The sequence below is a fragment of the Hydra viridissima genome, unplaced genomic scaffold (assembly GCF_058129835.1).
Source record: "Hydra viridissima isolate aposymbiotic clone 2 unplaced genomic scaffold, HvirCarnegie_v1 scaffold_2, whole genome shotgun sequence".
Lineage (NCBI taxonomy): Eukaryota > Metazoa > Cnidaria > Hydrozoa > Anthoathecata > Hydridae > Hydra > Hydra viridissima.
Window position 1 is genome coordinate 21,866,181 of NW_028324301.1, and position 24,669 is coordinate 21,890,849.

Genomic DNA, 24,669 nt, shown 5'->3' on the forward strand with positions numbered 1-24,669 from the left:
TGCATAAAGGGCTCTATTTTAACAAACCTTAGATAATTTGGTTTACTTTAAAAAAGTTATATAGAAATTTGTTCTTTACATCTTATAACTTGATGAAAAAAATGATTGATAGAAAATCAAATTCCAATGCTTAATATACACATACATTATATATATATATATATATATATATATATATATATATATATATATATATATATATATATATATATATATATATATATATATATATATATATATATATAATGTATGTGTATATTAAGCATTGGAATTTGATTTTCTATCAATCATTTTTTTCATCAAGTTATAAGAAGTAAAGTACAAATTTCTATATAACTTTTTTAAAGTATATATATATATATAAATGTTTACATATCTTTGTTGTCCTGATATTCTCATTAGTATCTTTCTCTTCTGCTTAAAGCACAATGTGTAAAATTTATAAAATTTAGCTAAATTGGAAATAATTTTTCCATCCAATTCTTTTATTAAACTGTTCTTATCTTCAATCTCAGAAAACATAACCGTAATAATATACAACTCAGGGTAAGCAAGGGAGAAAAATTATTATTTAATTTTAGTCAAACTATTTAATCACAGTAAGTGCAGCAAGGTTACAGTTATGACAAATTTTTCTATAGATTTTTTTTTTATTGAGAAACATTTTTTAAAATTAACAAACAAGATGTCATTTTAATAGTAAAAAATAGTAAAAATCAAATTTTATCAAAATAAATTTATTGAAACTTATTTTACATTAACATTTATGTTTTCAACACCACTTAAGTTTACTTACATGTTTAGAGAAGTAAAATGGAGTCACAAGATCTAAAAGATCTGGATTTGCAGGACAAAGGTACCACAAAAGATCTTGATCAATGGATAGAACAACTAAATGAATGTAAACAGCTTACAGAAAACCAAGTTAAAACTCTGACAGATAAGGTTTGTTGAAACTTTACTTTCTAATTGAAATACTATTTGCAATAGTATTTATGTGCTGTTTTTAAATTTTTGATCTATGAGTAGTTTTTGTCATGGAAAATTCATTCAGTTCCAAAAAATATGAAAATCATTTGCATTTGACAATCCAAATTTAGATAAGTTTTTTTTTTTTAACATTTCTTCCTGTTTCAAGTTTTAAGAACAGATGTAGCTCTTACTTTTTGTTGTTTTTATATCTCCCTTTTTTTGCCCCTCTAATCTGTTACAATTTTTAAGGCCACTGCTTAAGAACTTATTTTTGTAAAAAATTAAATGAACTTACCTACATTAAAGTGCTATTTAATCAACAAATGCCATAATTAAAAAAAACCTGGAGTAATAAGTAATTCATTTTTCAGGCAAAAGAAATACTGGCAAAAGAATCAAATGTGCAAGATGTAAAATGCCCCGTAACAGTATGTGGAGATGTTCATGGTCAATTTCATGACCTAATGGAATTATTTCGCATTGGCGGTAAATCTCCAGACACAAACTATTTATTTATGGGAGATTATGTAGATAGAGGCTACTATTCTGTTGAAACAGTTACTCTACTTGTTGCTTTAAAGGTATTTTTTTAAAATAGTTTTTCTCTTTGTATAAATAAAATAAATGAAATTTACCTTAATAAAGAAAAATTTGCTTATATTGTTTTGGTTTTATATATATATATATATATATATATATATATATATATATATATATATATATATATATATATATATATTTGAAATTATTTATTGAAGGATTTTTTTTTTCTTACTTTAGGTAAGGTACCCTGGACGCATAACTATATTAAGAGGAAATCATGAAAGTCGCCAAATAACTCAAGTATATGGTTTTTATGATGAATGTTTGCGGAAATATGGCAATGCTAGTGTATGGAAATACTTCACAGATTTATTTGATTATCTACCACTCACAGCCCTTGTGGATGGACAGGTTTTTAGTTTTTTATTTCAATTTCAATTATTAAGTTGTAATAATTATAAAAAATTCAAGACTTATTAAACAGTTTTTTTGACTTTGAAAAGATGAAAAGTCCCACCTTTTTGACAGATTACAAAAACAAGATAGCATTTCGGAGTTTATCATTAATTTTTGGTCAAAATTAATTTTTGAGTCTTTAAATCACCTTAAATACCTTAGTTTAATCTATCAATTTTATATTTCGTATTTTTTTTATTTTTTTATTTTTTTATTTTTTTTTTATATTTTAGTTATTTTATGTTAATCTTTATATTGCTAGATATTTTGTCTGCATGGAGGTTTATCACCATCAATAGATACTCTTGATCATATAAGAGCATTAGACAGACTTCAAGAAGTACCCCATGAGGTATAGTATTTTGTTTGTTAGATTTTTAAACTATGTTGAATTTATGATGAAATAATATTTACAAAAAAAAGCTCTCTATTCAAAATGTCCGCTGTTATAGATTTAGTCATTCTAATTTATAAATTCAGCTGTAGATATAGTTTTTATTTTTAGGGACCCATGTGTGATCTTTTGTGGAGTGACCCAGATGACAGAGGTGGTTGGGGTATTTCACCACGTGGTGCTGGTTACACATTTGGTCAAGATATATCTGAAACATTTAATCATACCAACGGTCTTACTCTTATAGCTAGAGCGCATCAACTTGTAATGGAGGTGAGTTTTTTTTTTTTTTTCTCCCGGAAACTTCGTCAGAAATTTTCGCTTTAAATTTTTTTCAAATTTCAAATTGGATTTTTAGGGATACAACTGGTGTCACGATCGCAACGTTGTAACCATATTTAGCGCCCCAAATTACTGTTATCGGTGTGGCAATCAAGCTGCTCTCATGGAACTCGACGATGCACTTAAATACTCGTTTTTGCAATTTGATCCTGCACCTCGAAGAGGAGAACCTCATGTCACTAGGCGTACTCCGGATTACTTCTTGTAAGATTCCCACAATTAAAATATTTGTGGATAAAACTTTTAGATTACTTTAATTACTCTGAGGCGTCTTAATTATTATCTTTTAAACACTACATGAATTCTGTTTTTGACGGTTAAAATAACTGTTTACTTGGAATAATGTTTTTTTTGCGGATAACTGATACCTATTTCGATTGCTATTATATTTTTAATGTATTTTCGAACTCTGCTTGTCGAACTCTGCCAGCGTTGTCCTTTCTTTTCTTTTTTTTTTTAACATTTATTTTATTTAGTCATCGACTGAATAGCTTTTTTTGCAAAGAAGTTTTAATCCTACTGCAAAATGTGATTCGTATTTTTCAGTTATTTTGTTTTTTTTTCTTCTGTGTGCAGCCCTTAAGATCTGCAATTGGCAGAGTACGAGTTATAGTGCATTAACTTGATGCTTTTTTTTTTTAAGTTTATTTTGAATAATTGCAGCTCTTCGCCATCTATAAAATATACTCTCAGTTGTAAGTCATAAAGCAAACGTTTTGGTAAAATTGTAAAAACTAAACATTCTCAAGACGTAATTACTTATACATAACTTTAAAGAATTCACAATGTTCTTATATTCATTATTTCTTTTATTCATTGTAATCAGCGATATTCCAACACACCTCTTACAAAAATAATTCGTTTGACAAATTTGACTAATTTTAATTCACCTAATTAACAAGTTTGTCATAAAATATTAAATGGAGTAGTAAAACAAGTGTTAAACCTATTGCCATAAAAAGCATACAAAAATATTTCTATGAAATAACAAGTTTTTAAATAATTGTAACAAAACCGGATCCGAGATCCAAACCCTTTTTCTAATTTCCGCGTTGAATTCGATTTTTCTTTGTTAAATTCATTAATGCAATGATTTTGTTATTACAAAAAGACGAAAACAACGGATATCATAAAATCTGTCAGAGTCGCGCAAGTTGTCTTTGTATTTCTATTTTGGCAATAGCTTGCTTGTGTACTTCATCAGGACCGTCAGCCAATCGCAGCACACGGGAGAAAGCAAACATGTGTGCAAGTGGAGTATCTGCTGATAAACCTGCACCGCCGAAGACCTAAAAGCATCCTTTAAATATATATATAGAAAAAAAAAAAAACACAAATGTTTTTACAATAACCCATACCTGTATCGCTCTATCAATGATTCTTTGCGCTGCTCGAGGTGCGAGTACTTTTATCATCGCTATCTCAGACGCTGCAACCTATATATATATATATATATATATATATATATATATATATATATATATATATATATATATAATACACACACATACATACACCGTAAGAAAAGATTAAATTTTAGATTCCATAATAATAAAAAAAAATTCTTTAGAAAACATCTTCATTTGAATAAAACTACCTTATTACCAACCGTATCCATCATATGAGCTGCTTTCAGAGTCAATAACCTATAAAAGAGGTGTTATGGAAGGTAACATTATAGTCACATCAACATCTTCAGAAAAAATGTCACTGATAATTGCGCGTATTACCCTTTTCCTCACCACTATAACTTTTTTAATGTTATAGTTTGACAGTTTACTGAGCAAGGAGCATTAAATTCTAAGTAAGGCTTACTTAGGTAAACCTTGTGAAAACAATTGTTTGTCAATTTATTTAGAAAAAAATAGTTTTTTTTTCTAAATAAATTGACAAACATTTTTAAAAACGTTTCTAGTTGTAGTTAAATAATTTTTTGAAATTAAACAAGTTTAAAAGAACAAGGATTTTCACTTCACTTTCATGAAAAATGTCTTTTTTTTTCTTTGGTAAAATAATTTGTTGCCGTGCATGCTTTCGCAGGTTCTCTGCACAGTTTGCAGCAAACGTTAAGTTATCCCATAAGAAGAGGCTATTTTTACTTCAAAATTTCTTTTCTTTAATTGGCAACTCAAAACTGATACCTATAAATTACATTTTTCTCGAATCTCTACCAGTTTATTTTTGCTTATAAAGTCACTTTGAATCGCTGCTGCAAAAGCTTAATTTTTTTTTTCTATCAGCAAAACCATTATTTGAATTCTTCTGCTATTTAGTAAATTTAATGTAAAATTTTTGAAGAGCTAATGTTAATGGAATTAATAATTTTAGAGTCTTAGAGTTAATGATATTATGAAACACAGTTAAAGAACTACCGCTAAAAAGAGTTTGGTTTTACTACGATCAAAAACTGTGATCATAAAATAGGTTTTCCAAGAGTACAACAATAACAGAATGACAGTACAAAATTTGAGGGAAAAAAAATTTGCTTTTGTTTCTTATTCAAATTCAGCTGCTCATTTGCTCACTTTTTCTTTTCTTTCAACCTTGAAGTTAATTTTACAATTCCCTTTTCCGTTAGATACTATATTATTTATAGCTTGCAAAGTTTGGCGTGCAGATCTAATTGTTTTTAGAAGTGCCCTTTTTTCATTTCCTTCAGTTTCAGTCGCTTCTTTAAATACTTTAAACACTTAAAAACTTTAAATGTAACAATGTATAAGTAATATAATTGGAAATAATAAGTATGTGTATAGGAGTATATAAGTATGAACCAACTGCAGTTAATACGCAAAATACTAAAACATCAGCGATAAATCAAGTTATTTAATGATTTACTCTTTGTTAAAGATCTAAACTAAAAAGCAATCAACTTTATTGATGTTTCAATAAACTTTGTTTTTAATTGTGTTTCAATCAACATTATTTGTGTTTCACCCTTTTTTTTTATTAATGGGAAGATTTTACCTTCAACTTGATTTACATTTTCAGCTACCTGCACTCTATCTTGCTCACCTAAATAAGCGTTAATGTGACTATCCACTCTATCTTGCTCATCCAAATAAACGTTGATGTGACTCAAAATTACAAAAAAAACAAAAAACAAGTTGGATTAATCAAAAAGCTAAGGGAATTTCCTAAACTTAGTATCATCGCATTTCTTAAAGGCTTTGATAAAATTAGGTCACTCATTCCAGAAAGGAGAAGCCGCAAAAAGCATAAGTTTAAATTTACTGTAATGATCAACTAGTTGTTTGGGATCACAATGACCCTTTTTTATTTGACCAGTACTGAAGATTCGTGTTGCTGTTTTATCAAACTTGCGCAAATGTTCTTTTGGTCTCATTTCAAGACTTTCATCATTAGGAACAATGATAAATTGAACTTGCATCATTATTAAGTAAACTGTATCATTATTTAATATCGATGGCTCCGCGCAAAATCGGACTATCTGCAATCTCCGCCAAAAACAAAATTGGCATATCTGCAATCTCCGCGTAAAACAAAATTGGACTATCTGCATTTTCCGCCAGCTTGTCAAAATGTGATTTCACTACAAATGGCAGATCTCATGAAATAAGTTGTTAATAAGAAGACAGTAATTGCATTATTTTCCATCTATTCCTGAGATATAAATCTGTTTAAGTTTTAACACAAAGTTTCACTTGCCACATTTGATTTTGTTTAGAAGTAATTATTTTAAATAGTTATATGACATATGGTATGTTAATGCAAATGAAAAATTTACAATATTTTTAGAACATCATTTTAGCGGCTAAAATAAGAACAGTCTGCATCTACTTTAATCTCAAGTCTGAACTTAGTAAGCGTATACACATCATGAATTGATCAAAGTGTAGCTGATCGCAAAACCAATTTTATGTATTCAAATTTAATTTGAAATTAAAATGCTGCTGGATTAAGAAAACGTTTTACAGTTTTACGAGGCTTATTCGAAACATTGTTTGGTGTTTTTCAAGTTTGTCTATTTTCAACAGAAAAAAAAAAAGTAGTGTTACTGTGTTATCTATACTATATAGGTATACTATATAGCATATAGCAGTCAGTCATGTTTTGGTTAAATGTGAAAATAACAAGTTGGTTTGTTTAGCTTACAAAATTAATTAATTCAAGTGTATAATTGCTATCGTCAAATAAAATATGTTAGATCTTAAAAATATGTTAGGACGACAAAATTATAGATGTTTTTAGATAAGTTGTGTTTGTATGTTAAATTATAATTTCTAAAGTTAAAAGTTACCTAAATGTGACTATAATTTAAATTCAAGTAATTAATATTGTCTATTACAAATGTGATAATTTATTATATTGGGTATACTGTAAAAGTAATAAAAGCCTGATATTCAGATCAATGTGCAAGTTAAGGATATGTTTATTTAAAACAGCAGTTTTTTGTTATTTTGTAATTATTCTTTTATAGAAAAAATACAGCTATTTTTGATTGTATCATAGTTATTACTATCATAGTAAAAAAATTACAACCCTTTTTTATATATCATTATATCCCAAAGTCTTGGATATAAAAAAATTATCAAATATAATTGGACCAAAATTGTTTGATCATCACTGCAGTTGAGGTGACATCTGATTAAACCAATGTTTAATGGTTTAGAGCTCAAATCCAACTGAACCTTAGGTTCAGTTTGATTTTGATCCTAATTATTGATAAACCAAGTTTAAGAAAAGTTGGAAACCATGTTTAGTACTCATGCATGAGTTTTTAACTAGTTTGTGTTCAGTTAAGTGGCATCTCCAAAAAAGAATGGTTTTAAGTAGACAACAAAGAAAACTCCACATAGTTTGATTGCTTAATGAACAAAAATAGGTTAATAACAATAATTTTGTTAGTTACGATCTAGGTTACAATATATATATATATATATATATATATATATATATATATATATATATATATATATATATATATATATATATATATATATTATAAATGCGCGTGTGTATATATATGTGTATATATAAATATGTGTATGTATATATATATATATATACATATATTTATATATATACATACATATATTTATATATACACGTATAGTAAATATATATATACATATATATATTTATATATACACAAAATTATTGTGATATGTGTATATATATATATATATATATATATATATATATATACATATATATATATATATATATATATATATATATATATATATATATATATATATATATATATATATATAAATTAGCAAAAATACTTATCTAATTTTTTCTTTGACAGCTTGTTTTACCATCAGTAGGTTCATCAGGAAGTCTGATGAACCTAGTGATGGTGAAAGATAAGTTTATAAATACATAAGGTTAATATATAACATGTTAACTAATGATTAATTTGTTAACCTTCCTGATTACTTATTGATGGTGAAACAAGTTGTGGAAGAAAAAATTAGATAAGTGTTTTTACTAATTTATTACTGCTCTGCTCTTTAAGACCATTGAGCACTCTATTTATAGAATACACTAACATAGTTTATATATATATATATATATATATATATATATATATATATACACAGGGTGTCTGCCAATATTATAAGTTGGATTTCCCTAGCTTTTCCCTGATATTTACCTATTTCTCGTTTAGAAAAATGCTCTTCAACTGCAAAAATATAAACAAAAATACAACCCACATTAAATATATCAAGAGAAGTTCATAAATCTGCCAAATAAACTTTTAGATTATGTGAACTATATACAACTTATTTAATTTATATAAGTTTGATAAAGACTCATCTTTCCTGATTTTTCTAAAATTTAACCTAATTTCTCTGATAATCCCCTGATTATTTTGAAGATATCCGAATTCCCTGGCATTTCCCTGATTTCGCAGACATCCTGTATATATTTATATGCAGATCTTGTGTATAAAGACCACTTAGCAACATTGCAACATAACATAACAAGAATTTAATTTGATCTAAACTTATTAGTCACAACAACAAGGCTAAATAAAATTGACAAAGTATGTATGATGAATTTAGCAATTAGTATGTAACATAACAATGTTTTGTTACATATGCTATGTTATTATTAACAATAACATAAGTTATTTTTAACATATTTATCTTAACTAAAACTACTTGATTACTCACAAACTTAATCAAGTTATGATCAAGGTTTTGTGTTTAAATAATCGCTATTAATAAATGTTTAAATAATCGCTATTATTTAAAAAATTGTAGAATTTTATAAAAAACTTCAAATATTTAAAGAAACACCACCAAAAATTTATGCACCCGAAAAACGCAGATAGTCCAAAAATGTATCTGGCAAAAATGCAGATAGTCCAATTTTGTTTTACGCGGAGATTGCAGATATGCCAATTTTGTTTTTGGCGGAGATTGCAGATATGCCAAATTTGTTTTCCGCGGAGATTGCAGATAGTCCGATTTTGCGCGGAGCCATCAATATATTGAATATATTATAACATTGAAAGTGTTATTCTTACATACCGTATGCAACTGCAAAATTCGTAAAAAATTGGTTTTTTGACAAAAATTAGTGTAGAGTACTTGAAGCCAAACAAAAAACTTATTTAATAAAAAGTCTTTAGAATTAGATTTACCACATTTTTATTCAATCTATCCTCCCTCAGCATCAATCAGAGCTTCAGTTCGACTTCTGAACCTTGAACAGGTGGTCTTAATATAGTCCTTGGGCATCTAGTCCCACTCCTTTTTGATAGCAGCCTTCAGGAAGTTGACAGTGTAGTGAGGGTCTTTAGGATTCGAACGTACCCATTAGTATTGACTTTCTGACGAGATTTGAATATATACTTTACATGTTCAGAACTGCCTGGACTAGACTAAAACGCTTGATTCTGCTGAGGCAGAATCAACAGTAAACAATTTCCTATCTGAGAGGATGGTCGATACTCTCTTCTTTAGGAGGCTCAGAAGTTTCTTTGATCTTTCAAATCTTTTTTCTTTCATATTTGGGGAAACCAGGTTTTTCCTTAACCTTGGCTTTGCCTTCAGATCCTACCTGATCACATTTCTGATGGTGTGCTCATTCTTAACAGGACCAGTCATTTGAAAACGTTTAATCACAGTGCAGACAGTACTTAGGGGCTTGTTATGCATTTTGGTAATATCTTTGGGCGTGATACAATTCATGGCAAGGTCAACAATTCGTTTATTTTACTACTCATCTTCACTTTTTGGCTGTTATTTTTATTTTCAAAGATTCTTGCGTCAACAATAACAAACTATGTGCGCAAAAATAACAACATTTATTTTGAAATTACCAAACTTATTATGAAATTTGCGGTCGCATACTGTATAAACATATAAGAGATGAACAGAGAATAACTAACAATAGGAGTTTATAACTTATAATAGCAGTATAAAGTTGTTTTTAGCATTTGAACTAAAATCTGATTCTAAATTTTTTTTTTTTGCTTGATTATTCAAACAGAGGCAAGCTTTTGTATGTTTTTTTTGTTCATATAAACTTTTGCATACTTTACATGCTGAGTGGAACCCTAGAACAACATACCTTGCTTGCTCAATTTCTAATCTGGATTCGGCTATGTCTGATAGGATTGTTCCTTGAGCAATAAGCGGTTTGCCAAATGCTGTACGAGAGTTAGCTCTATTAATCATTAATTCAAGTGCACGCTCTGACCATCCAACTAACCGCATGCAATGATGAATGCGACCTGGACCAAGACGACCCTAAAAAACTTTGCGATAATAACTGACATATGCAAAGCCTCTAATCAAAATAATATAAGGTGAACATTTTTAGAAAAATGTTTAAATTTTTGGCAAATTAGAAGTTTAATTTAGTGGAGACTTTTATTTGACGAGAAAGAAAATTGAAAATAATTATTTACTGTATTATTCATTGCAAAATATTTATCGAAATATTTAAATATTCCTTTTTTAATTTGAAAGAGAAATAAGAACTTAGTTAAAAATATCAGAACTGAGATTTTCAACAGATCTAAAAAAAAAATAGATCTAAAATACTTTATGAAGTCTGAGATTAAAGATTGAATAGTATTATCAAGCTTTGAGTTCTAATTACGATAATCTTTTTTTAATTATGCGAAACAACTTGCTAAATTTTGAAAAAGACATTTGAACTATTACAGGTGTCAATATATACCACAAATTTTTACTATTACTTGGGCGATTTCAAAACCACGTCCTTCACCAATCAAAATATTAGATTTGGGTACACGAACATTAGTAAACTCAATTTCTGCATGGCCAGCTGTAAATAAAACATATACAATTTGAGTTACATAAGAATTCTATGAGACAACTCACTCACCTACAAATGCTGGGCTTTGAAAGAAAAGACTCGGGTCACTTTAGACTTTGACACAGGAAACGTAAATGTTCAAAAATATGAAAACAGTAGGTGGTTGTTAATTTTACACATACAGCAATGTGACTTATAGTGAAGAGCATTAGAAAGCGTTACATACATGGCGCATCTTCATAACCAAAGACAGAAAGTGGCCTAATAACTTTGACGCCTTTAGTGTTCATTGGAACAAGAATCATTGACTAAAAATGAAAAGATAATAATGAAATTAAGTAATCACAAATAATGCTTTTTGGATTTACACAGTAGTACCTGCTGTAAATGCTTAGGAGCAGAGGGGTTAGTTTTACCCATAAATATACAAAGAGCACATCGTGGATCCATTGCACCTAAAATTATATTAAAATCTAAATTCCCTTTTTTTTTCCAAGAAAACATTTTTATCAACATTTTCACCTTAATATACATAAAATACACTTTTAAAATTCAACGCGGACGGGTTAGAGTTGTTGCGTCATTTACAGTTATTTATTTTAAAGTAAGGGGGAGGGTTGATACGATTGGTACGGTTTTACCTTAGAAAAAAAATGCAGTAAGACTGCATCAGTTATATTGAAAACTAAAACATGTTTGAATTACTTGTCCATCTTTCTTTATGGGTTGTTTTGTTTTTTCTATCGTTACTGAGCCATGAAACGTGAACATCGTTGGAAAAAGTAGAAACTTTTAAAGAATAAATTAAAAGGAATTTTTATCTTTTTAGTTATGAATTCGTAACAAAATGTTTTTTGTTTTTTTTCTAATTGAATTATTTTCAACTTGAACTTAATATTTAACTTGAACTTAATATTTAACTTGAACTAAATTTTTTGTCACCTGATATCCACCATTTTTTTCCATTGATAACATAATGATCACCATCAAGAATAATAGAAGATTCAATGTTTGTAGCATCTGATGAAGCAACCTGTTAAAATTATGTTTATGAACAACTATACTTTAACTGTTTGTGATTTTAAATCTAACATGCATCATTAAGTCTCTTTTCACTTTTGACTTTCAGGTCAGTATTTTTTTAAGGTTTTAACTCCACAAATAATTGTTAAATATATTTTTTAAAGGTCATCATTTTATACACCACTGTTAAATTCCTTTTTTGTCAAAACAAAGGAATGTAACAGCAGTGTATAAAATGAACAAATATTTATTGTAATCTATAGTTAACATAGCACTTCAGCTTCTATCCCCTATTCTGATGGCATAAATCTCTTACTGTGTTGTTCTTTAGTTGTGAAGAGGAAAAAGTAAAAAAAAAAAAAAAAAAAAAAATCATAAACAACTTTGTAACATCTTTTTTTTTAATTTTTCTCGAAAACTAATTTACAAACAAAAGGAAGATTTGAGAAAATTTGTTTCATTACATTAATATTAATCCATATCGTCTGATTTTTTAACAGTTTTTCTAATAATATTAAGAGTTATTCTTCTCGTGACATATTTAATTTTTTTTTATTTACTGCCATCCTCTTAATAAAAATGAACTAAAAGTATTTTCAAAACTTATTTATATGAAACAAAATGAAAAATTCAAATATAAATTTGCCACATTCCCTCCTTTGTAACTATAAACCACTTTCAATAAACAAAACAACAATTTACTTATTTCATAATTAATTTGAACCAAGAACATTGCACTAAAAAATTTGAACAACTGAGAACATTGCATTAAAAAGTTTACCAAATGTTTTCGTTTTAATCTCACTTTTTTTTGTCGATTTCTGTTTTGGTTTGATGCAAACTATTTTTTTCTCAATATTTTCATTTAAATCATCTGATAGGTTTACTTGAAGCTTTCATTTTTTCCTCCAAAATAAATTAAACTGTCAATAAAGAATTTTTTTTTTTACTGATAAACAAAAACAAAGGTCTTCATATTGAAGTTGACCTCCATAAAGGCAGATTTAAAATCAAAATAAGAATTAAAACAATCAGTGATGTTGACAAATGAACAGAGAATAGTAACTAAATATACATAGATAATACCTGAGGTTCAGTCATACCAAAACAAGAACGAATTTTTCCTTCCAATAAAGGAACAAGCCATTCTTCCTAAAATAAATGAAAGCAAACAACTGCATAGCAATAAATTTTTTCGAGTCAACAAACCTATTCCCTAAAATAAGAAATATTTATTAACTCTTATTTTTGTGTTCCCTTCTCCCTCAACTAAGATAAGAAATATTTATCAATTCTTATTTTTGTGTTCCCTTCTTCCCCAATCAAAATAAATAATATTTTGTAACTCTTTTTTTTTGTTTTTTCTCCTTCATTATATAAAATTTTATGATACCTGCTGTTTTTTATTCCCATACTTGATTAGAACTTCCATATTACCAGTGTCAGGAGCTGAGCAGTTGAAAATCTATCAAAAAGTTTTTAAAATTATAATATGCAATGTAAAGGTTGAAAATTTTAAAACTTGAAGGTGTATTGGAGTACCTCAGGGGCTGACATTACTTTTCCCATTTCTTCACAAATGAATGCATATTCTAAATTTGTCAACCCATCTCCGTATTTGCAATCATGATCAGTTTCCAGTGGAATAAACAAATTCCACAATCCTGCTAACCGTGCTTTTTCCTAAACAAACATTTTACTTACATTTTTTTAACATTTAACAAGAAACATAGTGAAAACTTGAAAACTTTTTCATACTGTTGTTGGCTTTTTTATATTTAAACCTTTAACTGTTCTATTAATGTGTTGGTCTTCCACTTTGATTCCTCTCTGAGCTCAGCCATAATCTCTTTTTCAAATGGATATACTTCTTTCTTCATAAATGCCACAACATCTGCATGCAGCTTTTGGACACGTGGGGACAAGCCTGCTACACTGAATGTAATAGTTGAAGATGCTGAAATTTAAGTTAAAAATGCTTAAAAAGTATTAAATTTTCTAAATTTTAAGATTATATAATTTTTCTGATTTCAAATAAAAAAAAAATTATATAAAGAAAAAAAAAAAAAATAGAAGGAAAAGAAAGTTGAATTTCACTTCTTACTTAACTTAGCACCTTATTTCAAGCATTTTAATCATTTAAGATAATTTATCTAAATCTAAAAATTAAATTTAAAATTTTATTTTCAATTCTTTAAAAAATTAATTTGTACAATAAAATGTATACCATAAGTCCTACCATTAAAGAATGGTAGGACTTATGGTTTACATCATTATGTCACCAAAAAAAAATCTTACCATTTTGAATAAACACTTTAGAAGCATCTTTATTAGCTTCTTCCTTGTCTGCAAATTGGCATGCAATGCCAGCCAACATTTTAACATATTTCTCCATGTGTCGAGCTTGGTCTGAGCTAGCTTGGCCACTTAGAGATCTTTTGTATACTCCTTGCAGAATAGCAGCCAAACGAAAAAATGAAAACGCCATGTACACATTCCATTTTTTTATTTCAGTAATATTCATAGCATTGCAATAACTTTTCACAACTTCTTCTTCTGTTGGAATTCCAAGTATCTTTAGGTTTAACCCATTTAAACCTGAAATATTATAAAAAACCTGTTTAAACCTGAAATATTTTATAACAAGATTTTACTAAAACTTTTTAAAGAATACATAAAAAATCTTTAAGTAAAAAAAATTTTTACTTAAAGATTTTTTAAGTAAAAATTTCAAAAATATGACTTTAAATAAAAAAGTCATACCATGAATAAGAGGAAAATCTTTTGGTAAGTGATAAATAGTGCAGCAATAGGCCAAGTCTGATATTGGATCGCCAACTGTTGACAACTCCCAATCAAGAATCGAAAGAACTTTAGAAGAATTTTCATCAAATATACAATTATCCAGTCTAAGTTTAAATGTATTTATGAATATTTTAACTTAGAAAAAAATCTTTTATGTAGAAAACAAAAGTTGTTGCTGCAAGACTATCACTGACTTAAATTAAGAAATTAATACCGGAAGTCACCATGAACAATAGCTGATTTCTCAGTCTCTGGTAAATTTTTGGGTAGCCAGTCCATCAAATAATCCATTTGAGGAACACTGCCTGTTTTACTAGCTTCATATTGTGCTGACCAGATAGATATTTGCCTTTTCATGTAGTTTCCTAAACAAGAAAATATGTTAAGCAAAAGAATACAATAGAAGATTTAAACATTTTCAATTACAAATAAAATCTTTTTTTTTTAAACTAAAAACCTTGCTTTCCAAAATCTTTTAGCCCAGATCTCTCAACATCAACAGAATGTATCTGCTGCAGTACATTGTGGAGAGATTTATAAATATTGGTTCTTTCATGAGGTGATATATTTTCTGGAACTACTTCTTTAAACAGTCGACCACGAACATAATCCATCAAGAAAAAAGGTGTGCCTATTACACTAAAGAAAAAGAACTTGTGACGTTGATATAAAAAAACAATCACAATTAACAATTTTTGAAATATTGAATAATAAAGCAATAAATGAGTGAGCATGTACTTTTAATTTTTCCCTTAAAATAGAATTTGTTTTATTGTTTTGTACTTATCAGTAGACCACCAATAAAGTGTTTTGCCATTAACAATCCTGGACCCTCCGTATATTTGAGAAAACTGAAAAACTTCAAAAACAATTTCCTGATCTTATAGAGTAGCCCTTCCTAAAGTTTCTACAGAGTTTTTTATTTTATTTATTAAAATGAAATTAATTAAACTAAAATTTGTTTTACCATTTTGAATTTAATGAGTGATTAATCAGTATGAAGAGCATTTTTTAATGTGTAAGCAGAATTTATAATTCATGCTACTGAATTTATAACTTCAGAATGCTGCAGAAATTCATGTTGCTGATAATGAAATTCTACAGAATTCTGAAAATTTCAAAACTTCATGCTGCTGATAATGAAATTGTTAAATTGTCATATTTAGCACAAAATGCTGTGCCACCAAAACCTCTTGTACAATAAAATGTTGGATTAGTTCTTTGTGATGAAACAGTTGCTGCATTACGTGTGAAATTTCCTGAAGCTGAAGATTCAGCCCTTTTCATTGAAACAGTTGTCAAGTGGAGGATTATAGTCAACAGTAAAGCAATAGGTCTAGATATTAGATTAAATAGTGTTCAAAGAAAACCTTTTACTTCAGTCAATGATTGGCAAATAGATTTCTTAGAAAATTATATTTTTATTTTGCAGAAAATTTGAAATGCGGAAGTGCTTTGCAAAAATATTTTCAAAGATTACCAAGCTGTGCAATGTATTTGTTGAATTTTGGTGTATCATATGTGTTGTTAGGCCATATCCAATCAGATGCACTAGAAAAACAGTTGGGAAATATCAGCAATGGTCTGTTGGCACATACCTGTGCAAAATGTTTTCAAAAACTTAATATTTATAAAACCAGAAAGTTGCTAGACATCTTTATATTATTTATATTATTTATTAGACTTTTTATTTTTTAATAGACTTAATATTATTTATTATATTCTTTGTATTATTTAAGAAAACTGAAAAACCTCAAAATTCTGATCTTTTAAAGCATTTCTTCTAGAAGTTTCTTAAGTTTTTTTCCTATTATTGTACTGTCAAGGCCACTAGTTCTTTTAGTTTTTGATGTCATTAGTTTTAACTGTAAAAACACTCAAAACATTTTTAGGAACTTTTATTTGTTTTTTTCTTTTCTTTTAAAAACACCAAATGTAGCAAGGCAAAAAATGAACAATCTCAAAAAGTATTAGTGGTTTCTCTTATACTTTTTACTCAATAACAACATCATGACATCATATAACTAAGGCACTCTGACAGATTTTTCTGAGGTAGATGCAAAGAAAAGGGCACACTTTACATTTTATTTCCTGGTAGACAAAGAAAGAAGGGTTATTGTTACAATTATTTTTGCAAAAGACATTCACACTGAGTTGGTATAAATAAAATACTTCCTGAACAGGAATTAGCAGAAGCTGTAAGTTAGGATTTAATCAATGGTAATCATTCCAATGGTGTCATTAGTTTAAACTTTATTGGAAATTTCTATCATTTTTAAAAGGAAACTTCTTTGCTTGTTTTAAGTGTGTCATCTTTTCAGCTATAGTCTGTTGGCATTTTTTTTTCTGAGAGGCTTAATAACTTTTGGTATTTTCCTGAGAGGCTTAATAACCTTTGCATCATGTCATCCTTATCTTTATCAGTAAGCAGAAAAATCAAATTTTAAAAAAAAGCAATTTGAAATTAGAGAACAATTTAGATCAAATGAATGATATATTCAAAGTTAAACTTAGTGTTTGAGGAAATAAGGGCTTAAATAATTCAAACACCTTGTTCAGATTGAGCGTTAAACTATGATTGGTGTACTTCATAATTAAATAGCAAAACTTTGTATATGTCATCAAAGTTATCACTGAAGACCTCCAGACCAGCTCCACAGTGGCATGGATTAAACATGTTGCCAATGGCATACAGAACATCTCTGCCGAAATTTGGGAAACAGCTCTCAAGTAGTTGACCTTTGATCTTAAGTAAAAACAATTCTGCAGTCTCAGTGCCACTCTATTAAGACATCACTCAACCAAGAAGAAAACTCCATAAAGGTTGCTCATGACAGTGGATGGATGTTGTGTTATTAAAAAAAAAAGTTCTGAAAAAATTTGTAGATGTAATGACCTCTGACAAGTAACCTTCATCTCAGCTAGGATTTTAATGAATATTTGTCAGTATTTGTCTCATCTTTAAAGCACTTTTGATCATTGTTGATATGGAATTCCAACAAACTTAGAATTATGTTTTCATGGTGCCATTTCTTTCTGAATCAGTTTCTGAGCCAAACTAGTTTTATTTTTAAGTTTTATTCGAAACAATAACAAAGTAAGTGATGTAAAAATTAGGGAAAGGAACAGGTTTTTGACGGAAAGTCACTGATTTACTACTTACTAATAACATATTCAACTGTGCTAAAGCACATAACTCAATTCCATCTGTAAATCTACAAAACATACAAGTTTCTTTTTTCAGTCCATAGTTTTTTGTCTCCGGTGTAAAACAATCATTTTCAAAAACTTTTAATGCGTTTTAAATGCGTTTTTTAGTCCATTGACAAAATATGCTAAGACCACAGTAGGAAAAATGGCAGATGCTTTTTTTAAATCTTTAAGGTATTCCCCTACAGATTGTTTTGAGTTGTAAGTGAAAAAAATGGCCCGTGAAAGAACTAGCCATATATAATGGAAAAACAATAATTTATTATCTAAAAATTTATTATCTAAAAATCACAAAAGTGTGATTTGCAAATCTGTTTTTTCCCCTTTGGTCTTTAGTTAAACTCCATACTTTTAAAACAACCCCCATTAAGATTAAACCCTAAAAACACACTATAAAATATATTACCTTGAGTCTTCACATAAGCAAAGCATATTAGGAACAGGTACACCAAATTCACTCAAAGCCTTCATTACTCTAAAAAGATTTTTTAAATCAAAAGATAATTATTTAAAGATTTTAACTAATTTAATAAAAAGTTTTTTCAATTTTTGTCCCAACATGGTAAATAATGGTAGCTTTGTTGAAAAAATAATACTAATTTTTTGCTAGTCAGATTGGTGAAAGCACAAGATATTTGAGTAAAAGAATATTTCACATATTCATGTAAAAGTTGAGTGTTTTAAACCTGTTAACAAGAATGCAAGAAAGGACTCAGATTTCAATAATAAAAAGATTCGGCAGAAACATCATTTTGACTTAAAACAAATGGTTTTTGTGCTAGGTGGAAAAAACCTAACTTAAGCAAACATATTAAGTTATCCATGTCTCTACCTCTATACCTTCCTCAGTTTTATTCATTTATCCACACAGACAATGGCCTACACAAATTAGCACTCCTTTCCAGTACAAAAAGTTTTATGTTTCAAAAGTGAATATAAATTTTATATAAACTTTAAAAAAGTTCTACAAGACTCCTATAGAACACCAGGTTCTTTAGAGCTTCTTTAAGACATTGCATAATTGCTTACCAGTATTTAATGTGTTTCATATATAGCAACAGATTTTGTAAACTTACCTTAAAAATGATCAGTAAATGATAAAAAAAAAAAAGGGAAAAAAATTGTTTTTTTTAAATTTCAATTTGTGCTACTAATAAATTTTCATAAGCATTATGGATGCATTGGTTAATACCTGTATTCTCTTTCAATTGCATGAGCTGAAGGGAGCAACTTTCCTGGCTAAAAAAATATGAAACAAACATTAACACATTTTATTGTAAAAAATAAAACAAATCTTTCTCAAATAAATAGAATTATGATAATTTTCATAAAATGAAATTCATTATAAAACTAGCATCTTATAATAATTATCATAGAATTTTCTGCCAACATGTTATGGTTACTAAGAGAAGTATCTATTGTAAGAGCAAACTTTATGATAAACATTTGGGAAATCTTTATCATGTTTCACAAAGCAAAATTTTGTTAAAAACAAAAAATTGAATTTAAATATTTTAATTACCTAAGTTAAACAAAATCAAATAGTCAATAGGTCTTCAATTTTGGATAATTTGTCACATTTTAGTGAATTAATATCTAATAGCTATTTAAAATCATAAAACTTAAAAATAAGATAATAAATATGATGATAAACTATTTTAGCTATCAAGGTTGTTTAAATAAAGAATCAGTTTTTTATTTCAAGAACCCATTTTAAATAAGACTTTTATTATCAAATTTCTTTAAAAATTCAATTAAATAACTAAGGAAACTTTGTTTATCTGATTTTTTGATGATCATTACTTTAACCAGTTTTGATTCTTATAGTTTTTTTAGGGCTCTTTACCCTTTCATCATGATTGACTTTAATACGTTATTTTTGAGAAGGTTTTCTACAAAGAAACTTGAACAAAGATCTTTCTAGAAAATCCTCCAAAATACTACCTGTTTAAGTCCAGTACACAATCCAACAAAGTTTTTAATTCCAATAGTTTTAAAAAAAAATCATTTGATTATACATTTTACAAGATTTACATACACTTACCAACTCATTATGAGGACTTCTACTTTTTTTCAATTCTCAGTCTGAACATCTTTTACAAAAAAAAACTTTTTTGTATTAATGTGTAAATGAAAATGTGCAACCACAAGAAAAATTTGTTTAAAAATTCAGTTTTTATTGTTAATAATTCAAAAACATCCATAAATTTGTTGTGTTTGACAAAAGAGAAAGTTGGATGTGTTTGAGAAAGATATCATAAGTGTATTTGAGAAAGATATCTTGAATGTGTTAGAGAAATATATCATAAATGTGTTTGAAAAAGATATCAGTGTTTGAATGTGTTAATTTTGTTATGGATAGTTTTAAACTGATAACTTGATTGTAAAATTATGCTCCTGTATTTTACTAAAGTGTAGTGGCTGATTGGTAAAACTCTTTCTGAAGATGATCTTTATAATTTCCTGATCTTGTGGGCATTTAAATATTATAGTTAGCATAATATTTAAATGCCCAGAAGATTAGGAAATTTAATATTTTTGAAAAAAAAGTTTTTTGCATAACAAATTAGAATGCAAAAAAAAAGGGCCAATATTTTATATTTATCAACCTCTACAAACAAACTGGTATAGAATATATCACAGAGTGTAAATGGACTGGTATATTGTACAGAGTGAAAAATTATTTTGCACCCTCAATAACAAAATGACACATTTTGTCATTTTAAGATAATTGTGATTCAGGAAAACTTTTATAGAATTTTTAAAATGATGACCTGCTAGTTTTTTTAAGAAAGATCTATTTAATGTGTCTGACAAATGTGTCTGACACGTTTTTTTAAGAAAGATTTAATGTGTCTGACAAAAACCCACAACAAAAAAATTTCTGAGACAGAAGCCCTCAAAGCAAAAAGTCCTCAAGATAAAAGTCCACAAGAAAAATAAAAAAGTTCCCAATTGATGGAAAGACAATCCTGTTTCCTTTGGTTCTATTTTTGAAAAATCAGGAATTTCTCACTTCCAAAACTTTATCATTATTTACATTGATGTGAATTTAAAAATTTTTATCACCCATATCTTTGGCCAATATACTGAAATAATTCAAATAATTTTGTTCTACAAGACTGTGTATACATTCCCCCTTCCCTTCCCCCTTCCATCCTTCCCATACAATCAGTCAAATAAGCTTTCTGTTTAGGCTCAACAATTTTTACAATTCACTCAAGAAATAATAGATTGATGGTTGGTGCAGATGACCATCATTACAGTATACATGTAACCATTTGAAAGAGCTCCTATTCACCTGTTAATTTTATGTAATTTTTAAAAAAAACTCAGAAATTATTCACAAGTGAAATGAAGGTCTGTTATAATTAGATAAAAATGATGTTCAACATGGCGACTGTTTAGATATGGGTTTTCCTCTTTAAAAGATCCTGCAAAATTTATATCTTTAATTTATAGCTTTAATTTATAGCTTTAATTTATAGCCTAAATTGTATCCAATATTTGTAAAGTATGACTTTATCAAAAATTGGTTTTGACAAAATTTAAATTAAAGATTTAAATTAAAAATCTTCTAAAATAAGAAAAAATTCAAAATAAATCCATTTTTTAATTATGAATATAAAAATTTTTTATGGTTCAAAATTGAGTAAGAAAAATTAAAATCACCATGATTTTTTTTTCTTTATTATGATCACACATAATTTTAATATACATATAACACATAACAAATGTGCTCTATACTTATTATTTTTTTTTTTACTTATGCGTGAAATAATCAAGAAAAAAACCTTTTATTTCAAAGTTTCTCATGTTTGAAAAGATAATATATGATAATATATGATAATATATGATAATATACTTATGTGTGAAATAATCAAGAAAAAAACCTTTTATTTCAAAGTTTCTCATGTTTGAAAAGATAATATATGATAATATATGATAATATATGATAATATACTTATGTGTGAAATAATCAAGAAAAAAACCTTTTATTTCAAAGTTTCTCATGTTTGAAAAGATAATATATGATAATATATGATAATATACTTATGTGTGAAATAATCAAGAAAAAAACCTTTTTTTTCAAAGTTTCTCATGTTTGAAAAGATAATATATGATAATATATGATAATATACTTATGTGTGAAATAATCAAGAAAAAAACCTTTTTTTTCAAAGTTTCTCATGTTTGAAAAGATAATATATGATAATATATGATAATATACTTATGTGTGAAATAATCAAGAAAAAAACCTTTTATTTCAAAGTTTCTCATGTTTGAAAAGATAATATATGATAATATATGATAATATACTTATGTGTGAAATAATCAAGAAAAAAACCTTTTTTTTCAAAGTTTCTCATGTTTGAAAAGATAATATATGATAATATATGATAATATACTTATGTGTGAAATAATCAAGAAAAAAACCTTTTTTTTCAAAGTTTCTCATGTTTGAAAAGATAATATATGATAATATATGATAATATACTTATGTGTGAAATAATCAAGAAAAAAACCTTTTATTTCAAAGTTTCTCATGTTTGAAAAGATAATATATGATAATAAAAATGATGATGTTTGAAAAGATAATATATGATAATAAATTTATAAAATGAACTTATAGTATGAACTCACAGGCTTTTTTCTCAACACAATCTCTCTTCCTGCACACTTTATGTAGTATGTAGGATTAGACTGACCATGTTTGAATTTTCTCAATACCAATTGTTTACCATCATCATTAAGTTGCAACTTGGAGATCTTCAATAAAGAAAAAGTGCTTAAATTATTTAATATAAATATACACATGCAAAAAAAAATTAATTAAAAGGATCTGATATAAAAAAAAATAATAAGTTAGCACTTTAAAAAACAAATAAGAGAGTTTTTTAAAATTCATCTTACAAGATATTCTTTTAAAGAATCAATTGGTAAGTGATGTGGATCTTTAACATCAATTGTTCCAGAGATAGTGTGATCAAAAGCCATGTTTAGAACTTTTTGAAGCTCATGCAAAGCAGAGCTTTGATCTGAAACCTACACAGATGAAAATGTATTGAAGGAACTGCATATTTATAGTGAGCTTGACTGATTAAGTAACTGTTCATAAATATGACTTCAAATATTTGAGTATAAATTTACTTTTATTGTATAGACTCCGAGAGCACGAGGATTTTTCAAGTTTTCACCCAAATCATCCAAATAAACAACTTCTGTGGGATCAACATCTAGCCTCTCTAAGATTAATTTATAGATAATTGGATTTGGTTTACGCAAGCCTTCAACACATGACTCTACAATCTGAAAATTTATAATTAAAATTTTTAATACATTATTGTTATGTCTTTGACTGTTTAAACTTAAATTATTAACCCTCCCCCCTCCCTTCCCCCCATAAAAAATAAAGGCAAATTTTACCAAAGTAAGTAAGTACTCTACTCTACCTTAACTTCCACCTTCTTAAACACCCTATACAAATTTAGGAGTTAATGTGGAGACAAATATTTCAGCATTTTTCTAATTTAAGAGTAGTTTACTATAACTTGATTTTTAAGACTCTTCAGAAATTAAAAAATAAATTTACTTAGTTAAAATAAAAATGTTTTTAACAATATTTACTTGAAGACATCACAGAGATTGTTATATTTATTGCATACTTTTAATATTAAATTCAAACTATTTTGAAGCTTCAATCTTTAAAACAATTTTTTGTAAAAACAATCATATTTAATTCTAATAAAATCAACATGAATTAAGTTTCAACATTTGGAATTAGTTTAAGACAATGGATATAAAAGTTTCAATTAATAATCTCATTTTAACAGTTTTTTTTATAAAATACTACATGTTTACTGAAACAAATAACTAACAATACACTTATGATACTTATAAAAAACTTACCACATCAAAAAGGCTTCTATCAAGAGGCAATACGCTAGTATTTGCATCTACAAAAACATTATTTGTCAACAATCCAGTTTTTATCCCAGCTGATCTAATTTGTTTAATGGCAGATATTATACTTGGGTAAGGCTGAAGAAACTCATTAGATTTGTTATATACTGAGAAAATTTCATCTGCCAATGGAACTCCTATAATTTTCTTGGTTTTATCAGAGAGAAATAGTGGATATTCTTGCAGAGTAAACTTTCCTAGCTCAAACTGGCCAAGCAAACTTGAATCACCATCAGAAAAAAAAATCTTATGCATTTGATCATCAGACAAATTGTGTTTCTCTGCAAATTTCTTAAATAATGGTGTTGGTGAAGGTATTATCACACCTCCCATATCAAAAATTACAGCTTTTACAGACATAGATTTTTTTGGTGTTTTTGTTAATGTAATTAATTTTGTGTTTAAATTTACAGGAGTATATTTAAGCATTTGCAACATTTTTGCATCACTAAAAATAATGATAAAAAAATTACTAAAGATAAATTAATAGTAAAACAAAAATTAAAAACAAACAGCAAAATAAGGTACTGCCTAAGTCTGTACCAAGTCCCTAACTCATTAGTACTCCATTTGGGGGCGTGATAGAATATTGCACCTGACTAAAAATTTTTGTTGTGACATGTCTATCTTACTGCAGTCTGATAAATACTTTGAGTAACTGATGAAAGAAAACATATTTAAAAGTAAATGTTTTTTTC

The 24,669-nt window shown here is 27.5% G+C and overlaps 2 protein-coding genes across 2 annotated transcripts; one reads left to right on the forward strand and one right to left on the reverse strand.

Moving 5' to 3' along the window:
• The first annotated feature begins 767 nt into the window (after positions 1-767).
• On the forward strand, positions 768-3,501 carry LOC145186765 (serine/threonine-protein phosphatase 2A catalytic subunit beta isoform). The gene is made up of 6 exons (XM_080063014.2): positions 768-945; positions 1,344-1,553; positions 1,753-1,926; positions 2,234-2,323; positions 2,477-2,638; positions 2,724-3,501. Exons 1-6 carry the CDS (start codon positions 814-816, stop codon positions 2,913-2,915), a joined length of 960 nt encoding a protein of 319 aa, XP_079919140.2. The 5' UTR covers positions 768-813; the 3' UTR covers positions 2,916-3,501.
• Positions 3,502-24,630, reverse strand: LOC145186737 (acyl-CoA dehydrogenase family member 10-like). The gene is made up of 22 exons (XM_090077064.1): positions 23,918-24,630; positions 23,159-23,317; positions 22,922-23,053; positions 22,652-22,777; positions 19,200-19,246; positions 18,414-18,482; positions 15,255-15,436; positions 15,012-15,162; positions 14,756-14,901; positions 14,291-14,590; positions 13,777-13,949; positions 13,535-13,675; positions 13,386-13,457; positions 13,079-13,144; positions 11,912-12,002; positions 11,348-11,424; positions 11,196-11,277; positions 10,890-10,978; positions 10,256-10,434; positions 4,305-4,353; positions 4,066-4,143; positions 3,502-3,996 (listed from the first exon to the last, which is right to left on the reverse strand). The coding sequence occupies exons 1-22, from the start codon at positions 24,407-24,409 to the stop codon at positions 3,847-3,849; spliced, it is 3,051 nt and encodes a 1,016-aa protein (XP_089933190.1). The 5' UTR covers positions 24,410-24,630; the 3' UTR covers positions 3,502-3,846.
• Between the last annotated feature and the right edge of the window lie 39 nt (positions 24,631-24,669).

What these genes read in the sequence shown, in the direction of transcription:
- LOC145186765 (XM_080063014.2), top strand. Translation starts at nt 814, where the DNA reads ATGGAGTCACAAGATCTAAAAGATCTGGATTTGCAGGACAAAGGTACC. An exon ending in TTAAAACTCTGACAGATAAG is followed by an intron (nt 946 to 1,343) that starts GTTTGTTGAAAC and finishes TTCATTTTTCAG; the next exon opens with GCAAAAGAAATACTGGCAAA. An exon ending in CGCATCAACTTGTAATGGAG is followed by an intron (nt 2,639 to 2,723) that starts GTGAGTTTTTTT and finishes TTGGATTTTTAG; the next exon opens with GGATACAACTGGTGTCACGA.
- LOC145186737 (XM_090077064.1), bottom strand. Translation starts at nt 24,409, where the DNA reads ATGTTGCAAATGCTTAAATATACTCCTGTAAATTTAAACACAAAATTA. An exon ending in TGCTTATGTGAAGACTCAAG is followed by an intron (nt 15,437 to 18,413) that starts GTAATATATTTT and finishes CTTTTTCTTTAG; the next exon opens with TGTAATAGGCACACCTTTTT. An exon ending in AAAAGATTTTGGAAAGCAAG is followed by an intron (nt 15,163 to 15,254) that starts GTTTTTAGTTTA and finishes TTTCTTGTTTAG; the next exon opens with GAAACTACATGAAAAGGCAA.